General features: G+C 38.0%; 1 protein-coding gene across 4 annotated transcripts in view; it reads right to left on the bottom strand.

Moving 5' to 3' along the window:
* Positions 1-4,880: 4,880 nt before the first annotated feature.
* The window catches only part of LOC131677017 (sodium-coupled monocarboxylate transporter 1-like), a 71,012-nt gene continuing 57,702 nt past the window's right edge, over positions 4,881-18,190 (bottom strand). For all 4 annotated transcript variants that reach the window (XM_058956514.1, XM_058956515.1, XM_058956516.1 and 1 more), the window contains exons 2-5: positions 6,976-7,331; positions 6,607-6,917; positions 5,785-6,542; positions 4,881-5,722 (exon numbers count right to left, since the gene is read on the bottom strand). In XM_058956514.1, coding sequence (XP_058812497.1) covers positions 5,171-5,722; positions 5,785-6,542; positions 6,607-6,917; positions 6,976-7,331 — 1,977 coding nt within the window. In that variant the 3' untranslated portion in view covers positions 4,881-5,170. The remainder of the gene's footprint in view (positions 5,723-5,784; positions 6,543-6,606; positions 6,918-6,975; positions 7,332-18,190) is intronic.

Here is an 18,190-nt window from a genome sequence, read left to right as displayed (position 1 = left end):
CTTCTGTGAATGACGTCATCATCGACTATTTGAAGAATATCATCCCTCGAGCGAATTCATTCTCCCGTTGAACGTCGGGCCGTAAAGAACAGCAGTAGCAGTCAGGAATGTTGACAATGCGCTGCGATGAGTGCTGCATTTGATCACTGCTACCGCTGGGCGTGGGGACGACGAGAGATCTAGGTTAGGGTTACCATAGTCACAGATTTTTTCTGTAATGCCACAGATCTAGGCATCCAGAAATAGTTTTTTCATTTCAATTTCCACCCCATTCCACAACCCGATTTTTAAACTTTCACTCTTCCAAATAATTGCATTTTTTCGAAAAAACAAAATATCAAAAATTTATTGTATACCGTTTGTGGACCATTCTTTCATTTGATTTTTTTCAAATCGGTTGAAAATGTGCAATGTTATAGTAATTTTTGTGAAAAAATAAAAACCGTGAGAACACTTATGTTTTTTCTCAAACCAAACAAATGAAGAAAGTTATGTATTATACATTTCTTTTGTTTGCATTTTTACCTGCGAAAATTGAGATCGAACGAGTGGGGTGTGTTTGTAACCCTATTGCATCGTTCTAAGGTGGAAAAGTGCAACGTTCTAGGGTTAAAAAGCATAATAATTCATTGCGGTTCAATCATGAAACTCTTACAAATCTCGACAAACGTATGCTTACGGCGTAAACTAACTGTAAAAATTATCTTTGAGGGGAAATTCTGGATTAACAATTACACAGCTTTTGATATTAAACAAAGGGGAAAAGTTTCTCTGTCGTTAACTGCTCTGAACTGTGTTCGACCAATCACGGTTTGACCAGAATTTCCCCCATAGAAAATTTTGACAGTTGGTCAATACGCCTTAATCTTAAGTTTGTCGTGAAACAATACCGAATATAAAATTTAAAATGCATGATTTGTTTTGAATGCGTTTTAATGTCAACCTTTTATTTTTCTCCCGTCGCCCTTTAAACAAAATTTGATCAACTATCTTTAGCATATGCTATTTCTCGGAAGTCAGTGGAGAAAGAAATAGTATTGAAACATTAACTGAAACGTGCACGCCGCACCTTACCTAACCTTGCTTACTAAAGGCTGCTCTAAGGTTGCCAGCAAGTTTCTGATGTAACTTGTATTGGCTATTTGCGGTAGTAATAAGCCTCCCAGAATTTGCTTGATAAGTAGAACCATTTTTTTCAATTCTGTAATCTAAAAAGAATATTTGAATTTTACTGAACGTGGTGAATTTGGCACCACTTGCATCAGGCATACTTAACCTGTACAAAACGTTGCATAACGCAGGGCTGATAAAGCGCGGCCGTTCCTTTCGATCGGGAAAGGCCGCATGAAATATGGGGTATATACGCTAATAACGAAGACTGCATATCGAGAAGACTGGCAACTCTGTCCAGAATCTGGAGTCAGTAACAGCAACGCCAATTGCGGGTAAAGGTGGTACTTCCCATAGTGATGCACACACACATATACATATACATCCTACTGTAGCAAAAGTTTGGCTTTCAACCCATAACTAATTTGAATAAATAATAATCCCTAATCATGTATTTAGTGGTAAAGGCTAATAAGGGGAGGTGAGATTATGAAAGGTGTGCACGCTTACCTAATAATCGCCGCCGTCATCACAAGACCATGCAGGAAGCCAATGCGCACGTCGCCGGAGTGGCTTTCCGAAAATGGCGAGCTTCTCAAATTTGTCCGTGTCTCTGCGCCCCGTCGAGCAAAAGCCTGCTAGCTAGCAAGCCGTTTTCTATCGTCCGATGCGTTCCGTCCGACATTAGAATTCAGGTATCTGTTGTTGTTTTACTTCCAAGCTGATTTTTTCTGCATGATGCAAGGCCTTCCGTGTTTGGGGCCGCTAGGAAGAGGCACTGTCTGAGTTTCGACTGCTTAACCTCACCTTAACCTCTGAAGCAGCCAGCAGCATAATCACTCCAAAACGACCACGCGGAATGCCATGAAAAGAAGCACTACTCGGCTCGCCTTCTCTTGCGGGTGCGATTGCCACCTTCACTGGTCAGAGGAGTATCAAAAACTGATCGGGTAAAATTTCACGCCCAGACACTTTTCCGATCGAACACTACGTTTCTTCAGGTGTCACTTGCGACAGGAAATACTTTCGACGTCGATGGAGCAAATTGGTGGCCGCTTCTTTCGCGGTTCCTTGAGACTATCCGCCAGAACGTCCACGCGCTTATCGCCTGCAAACGGACACCTCTGCCTTACAATCTCCGGCTCCAGAGGAAACTCAAATTCCTCCTGTTTTGTGATCGCGGTAGCATACCGGACGGACTTTTTTTTATTCTTTTAATCCCTCTGCGGGAAAAAGGTCGCCACCAACCGTACTCGGTCAACTCTTTTCTCCGACTAAACAGTGGGGAGACACACCACCGCTCTCGACCGTACTCGGTCAACCCGATTATCAGACTACCAATTTTTATTTTGTCACCCGTTCTTCCGGGGATTTGTTTTCAAGCAAATTGTGCAGCGATCTTTTGTTTTCAAGCGGGCTGTCAAATGCCCACCTCTTGCAGTACACACTAATCTCTTATTCATCCCTTTTAACATTTAAATTACACATCTTACTGTAACACTACCTTCCTCCAATAGAGGCACTGTAACCTCTATCACTTCTCGTTTGTATGTGGGAAGGAAAGAGATATCAGTCTTCTTAATATGTAGTCTTCGCTAATAATCTGTCTAACGATGCCATTAGGCATTACACTCTAAAATAAAACAAAACGTAACAAAGTCAACTTGCCAAACTTTAAAGACTTTTGATAAGATTTTGCTCTTATTAACATCTCTGGGGGATGTACCAGTTTATTAGAATAGATATTTCAGAAGCCATTTATTACTGCTCACGGGATGGAACGGTAGCAGTAAATCAAGCAATAAAACAACATAAATTCATTAAATTTCATCCGGGTTATACCAGTTACTGCTACAGCTACTTCAAGGTGCCGAGTCGAACGAAACTGTTTTGAAACAGCTATGAAAACGCGATGAATCTTAAAGGTAGATAGGTAGCCGAGGTGACGGGAACTTGGTATAAAATAAAGTAACCAACTGATTGAAAAATTAAAAGAAAGACTATAATATAGATAAACAGCTCTTTTTCGTTTCTTTTTCTGACAGGTACTTGAAATCATCCACGAGAAAAAAAAAATCAAATCCATATGTAAACATGCAACGAATCCCAGTAAAATAAGCAACCGACTCAAATATTTCTCACATTGAGTGCACATTTCACACCTTCCTGTCCAACTGGTGGTCTGGTTTTGGGTGAGACTGTTCCGCTGAGGGATGTATCCAATAAAGCGGAAATCATTTCCAGGTATTCGCCACGGTTTTCATTTCAACTCAGCTAAACAGTAGGCGCATGTGTGAACAGTTCAAAAAGAAGTTAAAATTGGATCAGGGTGAGCGCGAGGTTAGCGAATGTGCGCGACCGAAACTGTCAACGGTTTATGGCGGTAACAAATAGAAAGAGTATATGCGACCTTGATGAAAATGGTTTTCATTGCCGTTTCATAAATCTAATTGATTATATTGCACGTGTTTTAGTTTGATGTTCGAAAGAAACACAAATGTCACATTAATTTTTACACACACAACATGAAAGGCTAAAAGGAAAAATTTTGTCCATAAGATTTCTTATATGATAGTTCCGTTTCTTTGCACACCGGTTTTTCGTATTGCACTTTTGAGTGCAATTACAACGATCATTCCCAGATTCCGGTTGGCTTCTGTCATAATTTCGACCGGTTGTGTTACTGGAGTCGGATTTCTGACTGAAGAAGCGGCTTGCTTTCCGATTGCTTTGACCAGATTATAGACTAGGGCAGGACCCACACGGTTTGCCCTTATTATTGAACCAATCTCGAACCAGCTCGTGATTGTGATTGAAACTGTTGTTCGAATTGTCAGACATCGTGATTTTGTTTATGAACGGTTTTCCTAGAAATTGCAATACCTTTCTATTGAGAAAGGCAAAACGATAAACACTGCATTGATCCGTAAGTTCAGCCGGAATGCTGGCTTGTTAGTATTCCGGCAACAGTGACAACCGACTCCAATTAGAATCGTTTGTGTCACTAGAGATCAGCGTTGCCAATGTTCCAGATTTATCTGGAATCTTCCAGATTTTTCCCATATTCCCAGACATTTGTTCAAACCAATTTGCCAGATTTTGTAAATTTTTCCAGATTTTTCCAGATATTCTGAATTTCACATTACACACCAGAAGGAATGCTATTGTGCCAGATTTATCTGTCACAGCTAGAGTTTTTTTGAGCTTTTAGCAAAAAGACAAACCCCAAGCAACCAAAAGTGCGTATATGGGAGTTGCATAGGCTTCTCGTTTTAAGTAATTTAGCGATACGTTTTGTGTACTAATAGCGGCTTAAGCAGCTTTCTGTTCCATTAAAGCTTAAGCAGCTTGAAAGTTCGCTAAGAACTTTATGTGAACTTTTAAGTATTATCCGAACTTCTGGTTGCTTGGGACCTTTTATTCTGCCAGATTTTTAAATTATAAAGACTGTTACGCTCAAATTTTGGAAGTCTGGGTCATATTTTCCCAAACAAAAATCGATTAATATTCTATGAAGATCAAAATGTATACCAAATTTCGATGACTTTGAGGTCGCTGTTAAGTGACAGATTTTGCCAGACATTTTTATTTGAACTTTCCTTTGAAAAATAGTGGCAACCCTGCTGGAGATGGAATACTAACTAGATCCAACCAGAATTCCGATTCATTTTACTAGGTTTTCGGTTCGGATCGACTACGAAATGAAGAAACATTCTTGCATGCAAGCTTCTTTTGGAGTGGGATATGATCCAAGAAAAAAACTATCTAAATCAAAAGATATTCATAATTTATTTCTAAATAAAATTAGCTATTTCCTACAGGTAAAAGTAGAGACGTCCACTAAGCGGAAACAGACTTTCTGTTACTACCCTAGGAAAAATCGTTACCACCCTGGCTGTAATTACTCCCGATTCTGGTCCTGTTATCAATATCTACTCTTACATAAAACTTGCTTACATCCTATCACAGTCTTTTGCGTTCTACAAATTTTAACACGAGCAAATTGAATGATGATCTCAGCGGTGCAGCAAAACAGCACCTCCATTTTTCCGAATCAACCTCACGACCTAACCTCAATCAGATTTTCATCCAACTTCCGATACAGCTCAGTCGGAGCGGTGTGAATCTCTGCAGTCTTCTCACTGTTGGTCAGATTAACAACGAACACCTCCGATCTACCTTCACCCGCCGCACTTTCGAAGGCCAGATTATCCTGTTCCAACTTATCTATTGGCAGCTTTGGCTGCCCAACGCGAACCTTCGGCCGAATGTCGGAATTGTTCACGTAGCGCCGTTCTTTGCCAGGAAACAGGCGACTCAAACGGTAGATTGCCGGGTGAAGCAGTTTATGATCGTACGCATCGTCCCTGTGGCTGGTGATGTAACTGACCACGGTTCCAACCAGAACGGTGATGAATGTTCCGATCAAACTGTAGTACATGTAGGACACAGAATACAAACTGTCTGGAAATTCCAGCGATTGCGATTTATCGCCATTGCTAAGCGAGTCCAGATAGGAGAAATCCGATTCGACTTCTAGTGGGGTGTTGGTCAGGAGCCACGATTTTGATGGTTTCAGAATACCGGATGAGAAGGTTTCGTTCGTGCAACCCTGTTTCATACAAATAAAGAGTTAGATGTATGCCTATGGAATGTGCATTTTTGTAGTCTTACCTCGATAGAAGTGGGTAGCAGAACTGTTTGCTTGTCGACAGTCAAGCTTCCAAAGGTGATCCACAGGGTGATTATGTGCGAGACAATCATTCCACAGGCGGCTCCCTTCCAATTGGCAGGTGGAACCAGCATCGCCAGTAAGAACACTCCCAGCAGTGGCCCGGAAGTGGCTGAAGTCATAAGCATGCTACTCTCGATTACACCGGACAGTAGTCCGACAGTGAAACCCACGCCCATAACCATCACTCCATAGACTGACCCAATAAATTTGATTGTATTCAACTGCTGCTTGTCGCTTATTCCCTTGAACCGTGGGAGCTGCGATAGGAAATCTTCCCAAGTCACTGTGGCCAACGAGTTCAAATTTGACACGTTTAAGCTGAGTGCTCCGTTGAAAAGCGAAGCCATGAAGATACCCATCACTCCGGGCATGTAGGAAAACTTGTCCTCCACGAAGAAAGCCAAAATTTCGTCCATCTTGTTCGTATATCCGGCAGCCATTGGATCACAGTTGGCGTAGACCGAAAACACGCCCATGCCAACGATCCACGCAAGAGAAAACAGGGCGATGACCACCGGGATGTTACTCAGCAAAGTCCGACGAACCTCCTTGAAGGAGTTCATGCTCAGATAACGCTGCACGAAGTTCTGTTGACATCCAAAAATGCTCAGCGACATAAACAGCTGTCCTAACCACGCGGATGTTGTGTCCACTCGGATTGTAAAATCGCCGGTAAAGTTGAAGAAATTCATCCGACCTAATATTTAGTTTAAAAAATATTAACAAACAGTGTTTAATCTGCTCAGAAACTGTCAACTTACCATAATCCGCTGGGATCGTGAAAATTTTATCGAATCCACCCACGGTTACCATCGACTGGATAATGATTCCAATGGATATCAGAATCATGGTTACACCCTGGATCACGTCGGCTGTAATGGCTGCTTTCAATCCTCCAAGCAGATTGAAAACAATACTAATAACAGAGATGGCAACCAGTGATACCCAGTAAGGGATCCCAATCACGGTGTTGAGAGCCACGGTTGGAGTGTACACGGTTACGCCCAAATTCAGCAGAGAACGTATGATGTAAGTTCCCGAGGCTAAGCAGCGCACCAAGCGGCTGTTGAATCTGTTGATATAAAGTGCTATTGGACGACGATCAATATTTACCCTCATACATTACGTACCTCAAATCCAAATACTGATAAACCGACGTCACGCCTAGGTTAAAGTACACCGGGATGAATACAAAGCACACAATTGGATATGCAGTTACCATGCCGTACAGGGTCTCCCACATGGCCGATCCGCGATAGAACAACTCGCTTGGATAGCCCAGAAACGATCGTACACCGAGCGTCCCCCGGGCTATCGACAGCATCATGGCACCCATCGATATGGTTCCCACGCCGAACACATAGTCGGCCTTGGTTCTTTCCTTTCGGCCGAAGAACCGACCCCACAGCGGTACCAGCGTGGAGAAGATTATGAACACCACGAATACGGCATAATCCCACAGTAGATCCATGAAACCGCGTGACATCTGTGAATGAGATGAAGAGTAGGGTTGACAATTAGTGGCTCTAGTTTGAATGGTTTGATAGGATTTGAAAAAAAGCATATATGTAATTTTGAAAAGACGTCCAAGTGATGAGAGATATCACATTTGGCCATGTCATGGTTTTGGATGAAATGCAGTCGGATAGGTTACTGTTTTTGACATAGAAATCTGGCTGAAACTAAACGGAACTCCAAACCATTTTCTTGATCTCTCGAAATAGAATCTTGATATAAACACATATCTCGATGAAGTTTACGTATCTTGTGGCGGCGGTGGTCCACTAGGAAGTTGATAGCCGTCTATTATCTTTCTCCTGATAAAATCAAGAAATACGTCTATTGAATCGGCATATTTGCCGCATTATAAATCATCAGCTTCTAATGATTGCAAAAGGGTTGTATCATTTTGTGGCAAACTCATAATCGGCAGTGATGAAAATACCAGCCACATAATTTTGGGCAGCTCGACTATCAATTTGAGAGGCACCAAAATGAGGGAGTACTTAAGCAGCACAAATCTGCATTTACTTGATGTAAGAAATAGTCCAACATTTGCACAATCTGACAGAGAAAAGGTGTAAATCTCTGCTCTGATGGTATTACGCATGAGCTGGCGAACTGGCGGGTACTCAACCTGCTCGAACCGTCGTTATCTGATCATAAGTACATCGTCTTTGATCCTTTAAACGTCTAGATGTAGTACCCTGTCACGGCTCTACTGTGTAATAGTTAAATTTTGCATTAGTGGTAGCCCAAAATTGGATTCAATTATGTGGACTTTGCTAGAATGTGATTTCATTTCCACTCCTTTTCGGGATTTGCGGTGAATCTAAAATTGAGTTACTTCCCACATCTGGTACTGACAGTTGCTATGGGCGAACTCCTTCTAATCCCTTAAAAATGGGTAAAATCGAAGAAAAAGGCACAATTGCAGAGGTGATCTCTCTCGAACAATGCTTCGGCTCATTGTATAGAGTCCTCGAGCCTCAATACTTATCGAGTGCAAGCAAGGTTGGAGGAAGGACATTTTTCGATTGCATTGAAGGATGATTTCTTTTCAATCCCTCGTAACTCTTTCATCCCCAATTTCAGCGGTTTTTGGCTTAAGGTATAGTTAAGAAAACTCTAGAAAGAGACTAAGAAAAGAAGAAGAAAAGAAAACTCTAAACTCCATTTATGGGATTTTCGATTGATTGACACCGGTGTAGTGGATTGCACTGGTTTTGCACTTTCTAGCAGAAGTGTCAATGGAACATACCCAGTTTTCTGCACTTCTGCTAGAAAGTGCAAAAACGGTGCAGTTTCAGTGCACTCCACTACACCGGTGTCAATCAATCGAAAACCCCATTAGTATCGATTGAATTCGGGTTTAGCTGTCAAAAAACGAATCCAATCGAACACTGCCTATCCCCATAACATTGGACGTGCTGTCATACAATGCCAAAGGCTGGGAACTTCCGTTTCAATGTCGAACCATATAGCCTTCACCAGGATAAAGTACGCCTTTACATGCCGTGGAATCCCAAGGAGTGTTTGAAGCGTTCTGATATGTCACTGAGGCTAGATTTCCATAATCCTTGTTCGCGGGCAGTTCGCTGGGAGTTTTGAGAATCTAGTCGATTATAGCAACAATATAACAGTATTTTTGCAGTAGCGACTACCGATTGCTGCAAAAACTAGATCATACAATATCATACATACAAGATCATACAATATCAATTCAAAGTTCATTCCGGCTCTACACTAGCATTACTTGTTGTGATGTAGCGGAACTGTAGATTGAATTCAGCCACACCAAGATAGTTTCCAGCTTCCATATCGATCTTGCTCAAATCGGGATCGAAATATTTTGATAATGATTTAAAAATCGATCTGCCGAAAAATTCCCATAAGAGAAAATTTCGGTTGAACATAGATTTTCTTTTGAAAACTTGATTTTGGGAGCTTGACACTTTCCATTAGCTTTTGCACGGTAGCATCTGAAACTAGTTTTCCAGGTTTTCGCCACTTTCGCTTTTCTAATGACGCATTTTCCGAAGATTTTTAACTTGGGAGTCTTTTTGCCCTGTATGTTTCAATCGGACGAAGCTCTAGTGAATTTGGTGGATTTCACTTCGTAATAATACAGGGTATTGGTATTCCAACCAACCAACCTTTCCGTAATAGCAAGACGTAAAATCAGGCAAAAATAGAATTGAACCCGTAAATGTGTGTGTTTATCATGCCGGTTGTGAAGAAAATATCACTTCTGAGACTGCAACCACATATTGCTTGCCAAATAAAATTTCTTGGAAAACTTTTACAATTTTTCTGCTTGAAATGTTTAGTATCATTGTCTCTCTGCAATGAGGTATAAAATTACAGTTACTATCTGAGAACGAGTTACAGGGAATTACTTCTTTGCGAAAAAAATATGCACTGGAAAAAATGTTATGTTTTTTTCTCTTTAGGTTTTTTTGTCTTTAGGTTTTTGTTGACAAAATATAAAATTTTTTAAAAACGCTTATTTTTGCAATTTAAATTTTTAACATAAATTTTCGTTTTTGTGAAAAATGACACAACATTTTTTTCAGTGTATATTTTTTTCGTGAAGAAGTAATTCCCTGTAACTCGTTCTCAGCTAGTTTTGATGTAGGGTAATCGAATAAAACAAATTTGAAATTGATGCACGTAGAAACGTCTACGCCCTTTTAAAAAATTGCGCTTGAGTCAAAATAATCTTATTGTCTGTGTAAAATATTTAGTCTTCCATGTAAAGTTTCATCGGAATATAAGATGGTCGGTCACGATTTTCGGAGATTTTCGGACGGATCTTCGGTGGAATTCCTCAGCTGTCAAAAATATCAACAAAATAACACAATGATGTGAATAAACGCAGAGATGATTTTTATATAGAGATGCGCGAATACTGAAGCCGAAGGTTCCAATCCAACCCAAAACAACGGCTCCAAACGAGCAATGTAGACAAATATGGCAAATGTAAGAAGTAAAGCGTGGGGAGTATTGAGATTGAAATAGTAAAGAATGCGTGTACAGTATGTTTACATGCGAAGAGTGTAAACTTTATATACATAATACTAAATATTTTCATGATACAAATAAAATACGGGTAAATTTAAACACATAAAAAATTACAAAGTCATTGATCGACTGTTAGATAAAACAGTAGATGCAAAAGTCTGAACATTATAAACTTATCGACTAGTTTTCATCCTAATAGCGTGACATCCATCGCAAATGTTAATTTCAACCGCATTCTCGATATATCCTCTCCAGTGCAACGAAAAACATGTAGATAGGCTCAGTAACGTAAATCAATGCGTTTCCGAATTGCATTATTGAGTATTTCGCAAATCCCTACCACCAACATAGTTCAAGGACTTTAGGTAAATAATATCAAAAAACATGAAAAGTTTAGTGCTAATGTGGTTTTTAAGCCCTTTAGTATGATGCGTCATTTTGGAAATTATAGGACCTTTCACATAGGTCCTTTTCTCGGGCCCAAGAATCATACGACGCTGCACATAAGACTTATTTCGGCAAAAGTAGCACTTACGACAAATATTGAATTTCTTCAAAATTTTCGATAAAATAAGAAACGGACAGATTGATTTTAAAAGAAGTCTTGGGGAACAAAAATTGCCGGAAACATTAGATTATATTAACCAACCATTAGCTGGAAGTGATTAAATTTGAATGATTGACATGTTACAACAGAATAAATAAGGTGTCTAATTATAATTTCATTTGCATATTTTACTTTCCAAATCCTAGTTCGAAAATTAGTCGCTCGAACAGAAGAAAATAATTTGTTTTATTTTGATGCTTAGGTGTTTACAGTGTACCAGTGAGAAAAACAAGATTGAAATGAATCTTGCGTCGTTTTTGCAAGGCGCCTATGAACAGTTGCAGAAGTGTTGAAATATTTCACGCATATGTCCTTTCAATTTAAAAGGTTTTATGCACAAAATTTCAAAAAATTAATTACCAATACAAGGTATGATGAGTTCTGATTTTCAGTATTCGTTAGCTGCGGTTTGTTTACATTTGTCACTCTTGAAATATGTTCGTAGATCTTATTTTGGGTTTGTGTTAGAAGGTATTAGCGGCTCTAGAGACGAGATTGATTTGAACGATATCAGGGCGGTTTTGAAGATAAATTTACAGTTGAAGTTAATACTAAATATTCTAGAAAGCTATGGCGCTTTTCTTGAGGCTTATTTTTTCAAAAAGCTCTGCAATGAGTGACTCTCATTGTTTAGATGCTCTTCTATTAATAATGCGTTCGCTCAAACATTTATCCCTCAACTATTTGCATAGTATGCTAGTTAAAACCACCGTCTTTCGATCTGTACTGTAAAATAAGTGAAAAATGCTATAGTAACGCGGTGAAAATCGAAAGAGAAGGTAAACAAAAAGTCACTTATTGTAGATATGTCGTTTTGAATAAAAGCTCTAGATTTGCGTTTTAATTGAGATCATTTATTGCCTTTAGGCATCAACATCGATCAAAATTCTAAAAATCGGTAAATAGTTAGGCTTGTCCGTCTTGCCCTTACTAGGTGACCATTTTTCCCGAGGGTCTGCCTTAAAGGGAAGAAGAGCGTATCCGCATAAGAACACGAAAAGTCGCAGATTTGGCAGAAACAAAACAGATTCCAGAGAATCTGCATAAGGTGTATATATGTGTGTACGTAAATATTATTGGTTCCAAACGCCTTGAGAACCTCGAATAGGTTGAAAACTCTAGTTTCTATATTCAAAACTTTGTTTGAATTAATTTAGTTTTTAATAATCTCTTTTTTTGGAAAGTGAAGTAGTATTTACGCAATTTCGAGCTTGCCAATCGCAAAACCAAAACTCTCGCTTTACGTATGCCTATACCTTATCTGATATCATCTTGGGTTTTTGCGTCATTTGCAATTTGACAAGACCAAAATTGACAAGACCATAATTTGATGTTGGAACGGTCTATCCCTAAGAATGATCATAGGGTGCTTGCAGAGCGCATATGTATTGGTGAGCCGTTGGGCAGGCAAAAATGACAGTTGCATATAATGTATATGGAGCGGATAGATTGATTTATTTTAAATATTTAATTCACAATTTTAAGAGCAAATATGAGAAAATGTAATGTATTATAGGAATCACAATTAAATATTCATTGCGTGACATAATGTTTTCTATCGTTTGAACCGGATACGCGGACAAAATAAGTAAAGCATTGCCATCGCTATGCTTCATACCCATGGAAACAACGAGCATTCCAAAAGATTTTTGCAGAAAAAAATGATTTTAATTTCAAATTTGTGAAATATCTTGTGCATCGAGAGTTTATGCATACAAAAAAGCTTCTAGACTTGAAAGGTTTTAAGGCCTATACGACTCAAGGGGGGCGGGGTAAGGGTTTCGGTATAAAGAAAACACTTTTTGCGATTTTTTAGAAATTTGAGTGAAGCGAATTAATCAAAACTTATACATTATAATATTTCATTTCATGCTGTAATTTTTTTTATGCAAAAATATCAACAAGCGAGTCGGAGGGGAAGCTTTTCGTAGAACGTCTTTGAAAAAACACGACTTGAAGTGTTAACTGCCATTTAAAGACTACTGAACCGATTTATTTCAATCTTTGCATATACATTCTATGTAAAAAATACCTAACCCCTACGTTGAGTCTTCGAGATAATTTTTCAAAAGTTTTGCTCGATTCGCTTCAGTTAAATTTCTAAAAAAAATCGCAAAAAAGTGTTTTTTTTCATACTGAAACCATTTACCCGTACTCCCACCCCCTGATACAAGTTTTAAACATGTTGAATTTGGCTTTCTTATCATAAATAATAGGGTAAAATTTTATGCTATTTCAATGCATATTTGAAAAATGTAATTTGTAAAATGAAATATGATATCTGAAGTGAGTGTCAGTAGATTCCACAGGAGCAAACCAAATGTTTCTTACGTTTACATGCTTGGGTTTGGAAAATTTGGTTTGATACCAAGTCGGTCTACTTCAGTACATTTAGTATTGTACACTAGATTGTACATTTCCCTACGATTGAACCGAGCAGTTCTGGACAATTAAACGCCAGCGAAAAGCGAAACAATACTTCCTCTTCACGATTGTCCTTTTTGCAACCATCAATTACACACGTTCTAAACGCGAGTTTATATGTAAAAATCTTCAAATAATCCTTTGTGTTTATTGCTATATATTCACAGATTATTATTATGGAACTGGGTGGATTTATTGTTGAGAAGAATATCATTTTGCTCGAACTTTTAACTTGCTGCATGGAACGTAAACATGCAATGTGTGCCCAACAGATGCTTTGACTGTGTGTGTAGCAAGAGCCCTATAGGAAGGGCAATCCCTTGATTTTTCTCGCATAGACTTTTCTACGGCTCATATACGTACACGTCACATGACACAAATACTACATCACTAGCTGGTGGAAAATACTAAACAAAGACGGCAAAAACAAATGGGTTTGTTTTCAACCTGGAAACTTAGCATTAGTGTTCGTGAGACCGGCCGACAAGAACTCAATTGAAGACAACATGCAATATGATTTTCCGTTGTGATACAACCACTTAAAGAAGCCTAAAACAATCGGCAACATATCTCAAACCTTCAATGTTTCCGACTTAAGGCTAGTTAGAGTTCGGGAAACGTGTTACGGAATTTAGGTCCCTGTGTATTTTAAAGTTTGTGTGAGGAAATGAATCTACATAAAAGTCATCACATTCCACGCCAAAATTCGGCCGGGAACAATTCAACATAAATTGTTTCCGACGCGAAAAATAATATTTTTATTAGATTTAAAATTCGATGCCGTTTTGAGACTGTTGGTATTTTTTAGAAGCAGCCGAACTTTGGTTTTGACAGTTTGGAGAGATTTCGGCGGAAAATTTTCCCAGATCAAATTCCTGCGCAAATCCCGTGCGAAACCTCATGACCAGGGCTGCCACTATTTTTCAAAGAAAATCTGGCAATTCAACTAAAATTGTCTGGCAAAATCTGTCACTTGACAGCGACCTCATAGTCATCAAAATTTTCATAGAACATGCATCAATCGATTTTTGTTAAATTTGGGAAAATATGATTCCAATTTCCAAAATTTGATTGTAACAACTTCTACAATTTCAAAATCTGGCAGAATGCTTGTTTTCTGAAAGCTACAAAAACCTCTGGCTGTGCCAGATTAATCTGGCATAATGGCAACCCTGTGCGCAAGAGCAAAAAGTTTAATACATAATCGACGAAACGACGAAGGTTGAACACTTGGCTGAGCAAGTATTCGCACCGCGCACGCCATCTCGCGCAACACTTCGAATGTATCGCTAAAATTCAACTAGTGACCAAGTCAAACCGGTTGCGCAGAAGGCGCTATTTCCCAGTTAAACTCATTCCGGAACCGGTTCGGATTTCTGAACGGAGTCATTATGGATTCCAAATCAAATGCAACAACCGATTCCGACTCAGAATCGGTTGTTGCATTTGATTTGGAATCCATACTGACTCCATTCAGGATTCCGAATCAAATTCCGAATGGTTTGACCGGGTTACACCGTCAACATTCATCCATATAATTCAGACGCGCGCATTCACGCTTGTCCGAAACAGACAGGCACTGTACCGGACAAGTGCGAATGCGCGCCTGTGTCTCTCTGATATTGTTTGTAGCTGCTTCCTCGGTAGCCCTGGAATATTTACGACAGGTAGTTTATATAGTTCTATAACATGTTTATTATTAGCAGATTTATTAACTTAACTATTTATGAGCAATTCGTGCCCAATCAACAGCCACAGTCATGCGCATTTTAAGGTAAACAATGTTATATGCAATAAAATAAGGTAAAAACGCTTTTAATCCACCTAACAGTGTAATGATACATTTCTTATAACTCTTATCGCTTTCTTCGGGTATTATATCGATTGAGAACATTTGGAACTTGATGCTTCGCGATGTTTTTGAAAACACATACTACATGGGATAATGGCAGGCTCTGAGTCCTGAGTCGCTCAAATTAGCATCTATCTATGGACAATATCAGTGCAAGAAATCTCAAATGTTAAACCAATTTAACGGAAAAGCGGAAAAAATGGTTCATAAAATAGAAATAGAAACGTATTATTGCTAATGCTCCGTTAATAATATATATATAAATTTTTCAATCAATGCATTGGGAAAAGAAAACTAAAATTTCCTTAAGGGGTTATATATGTTGTGCTGCGTTAAAAAATTCGAAAAACAAATTTTCGAATGGATTTGCAGTTCATACTCTCAATAGCGTTTACTCAAATTCCGAACGCGGCTGAGAACTCTGCACTGAAATTTCAGCTCTTGATATCTCGCTACCTCTGAAGTGCATGCGTGCATATTTCAAACTTCCCAAGTAACCATAAGCATTAAGCCATTGCACTATATTGGCTATACATTTGCACTAATGTTGCATTGAAACTCTATTACAGCATTAACAACGCAATAAAACTCTATATTAGCATCAATAATGCATAGCTGCACAGCCAACATATAGCATTATAGCTTGCTCTATATGCGTATATAAAGCTGATATAACGCGTACATGCTTCAAGGATCTTTAAAGCATGTAAGCTTTACAAGTGCATTTAATGCCATTATAGAGCAAATAAAAAGCTGATATAATGCTATTGTAATGCTGTGGGTTTATTTGTTAAGCAACTCTTCTTGAAGATTATATTCGGCATATTTCATTTCAATTGAACATATGCAATATAGTCCAGGAAGCAAACGCAGCGCACTTACCGTGAAGGACGAGGCAAGGTACCTCAGTTCGAGACTTACTAAAGGTAATTTTCGTAAACATTCATATCATGTGAGAACGAAAACCCATTAAGGATATTCATTACAATGTATTAGAACAGAGTCAATTACGGTTTTAAACAGAATATTTTATTTTAAAATTTTTCCTTTTTGCTCATCATACCGAAAGGAAACATAAGAAATGGTTTTAAAATCATGGCGGACAATGACAACCAACTGAAGCTTTTAATAGCATTAGTAGTGCCAATATAAGGCTTTCAAATTTGACATTTGTGCGCTTTTGCTATATAATAGCATTAGTACTGCAGAAACGAGCTGTCAATCTCTGCACAGTAATAGCACTATATTTCGCCTTTTCTGGCATAATATCAGCATTATATAAGTATTTAGGGCTTCACGGCTTTATAGGACAGCTTTATATGTGGATCAGCAGATATTAGGCTACGTTATAATGCTTATTGGTTACTTGGGTTTACTTATATATCGACTTTTTTTAAAAATGACTTCCCAGTTGTATCTTTGATCTGAATTATTATCCCTAATCCTAATGCCAAAGAAGAAATAAAAAAACTCTCGAACCCCGTTAGGGAAAATCATTATCATTACTGGAATTTTCTTTTTCACGAAACTTTTCGATGACCTTCCGTCACTTCTATTAAAAATTTTCAAATGCTTTATAATTTACATAATCTTATTAGGAACAGTTGTTTTGTGATATTGTGCAGGAAAAGCTGAAAATTTATTAAGTTTCTCTATCTGCAACATATAAACCCTTAAGTATACCAATTAATTTATTAGGAATTACCTTTTAACATAAACTATCGCACGAATGGGAATAGGTTCGCCGTATTTTGGAAGAAGTCGATAAAATAACCCCTTGAAAACTATCTAAAAATTAGTGTAGTTCGATGCAATTGAAGAAAATAAAGAAATATCCTCAGAAAAAGGTGTATTTTAGACTAAATCGCGACATTTTTTTTTCTTCATAATAAACTGAAGCTTATAAAATATTCTTCCCTTCCCTTGATATAGTGTAATAACTATTTCTGATTATTCAATACAGTCTTCTAGCGCAAAAATTTAAAAAAAAAATGATTTTTTTTATTTTTGCATATTTGCATCTTTATGATAAGGAAAACATGGTCAAGAAAGGATTTACTCAAATTCAGCCTTATTTGTCTGCTAGAGCCTATCAAACATATTTTCATATGAGGCTGCTAAAATTGGGGGCTGATCAAATCGGGCCTTCAATATATTATAATAGATAGGCAGTATTCGAAGAAGTTTCTTGTGGACAAGTGTAGAACGACTTTGTTTCTACTTTATTGTAGACATGAATACCACGTATATGGAGTTTATCGAGTTATAAAATGATATTTACGAAGTGTTCCTTAATCTAGTTTTTTTTTTCTAAAATAACTTTCTATTGTGAGCTTTTCAAACTCAAGCTTTGGATAAAATGTAAATTTTTTTGTTTATAAACAACTGAAGAGATTTATCATAAACAGTGAAATCATAATAATTTAATTTAAAATTAAATTAAAATTAGCCTAAAATATGTTAATACCTTGAACAAATGGAGCCTTCCTGTCTTCAACAAAGTGGTTTGTAATAGCACTCTCCAAAATATTGCTAAAGACATTAAGCCTGGAACTAAATTTGTTTTAAGAGTAAATTCGCCATAAATACTTCTTGGAGGATATAACGCCAGAATTATTTTATCAAATGATGTGCTGTTTAACGTTTGTAAAATTCATCGAAGATACTAAACCGGCGAAATTGGCGGAACGGAAAACGTTTTCGTCTCAACTCGACACATTTCCAAAATAAAAACATTTTCAGCAAATGTTGGAAGTTATGCAATTTTTCGGTGAGCAGTTCTAAGTTTCATAGACATTAAAGCTATTCCAGTTTCGCTTCCTATTAAAAAAAAGACCCTAATCCATATTACAGTACACCCCTTCAAAACTGAACTCATTATGGTAGGAAATTATGATTATGATTTATTTCAGAACTCTGGAATGAGTTTCTATTGGAA

This window comes from Topomyia yanbarensis, chromosome 1 (genome assembly GCF_030247195.1).
Source record: "Topomyia yanbarensis strain Yona2022 chromosome 1, ASM3024719v1, whole genome shotgun sequence".
NCBI lineage: Eukaryota > Metazoa > Arthropoda > Insecta > Diptera > Culicidae > Topomyia > Topomyia yanbarensis.
Note: the sequence above shows the minus strand (reverse complement) of the source record. Positions and strands in the feature narration are given on the sequence as shown.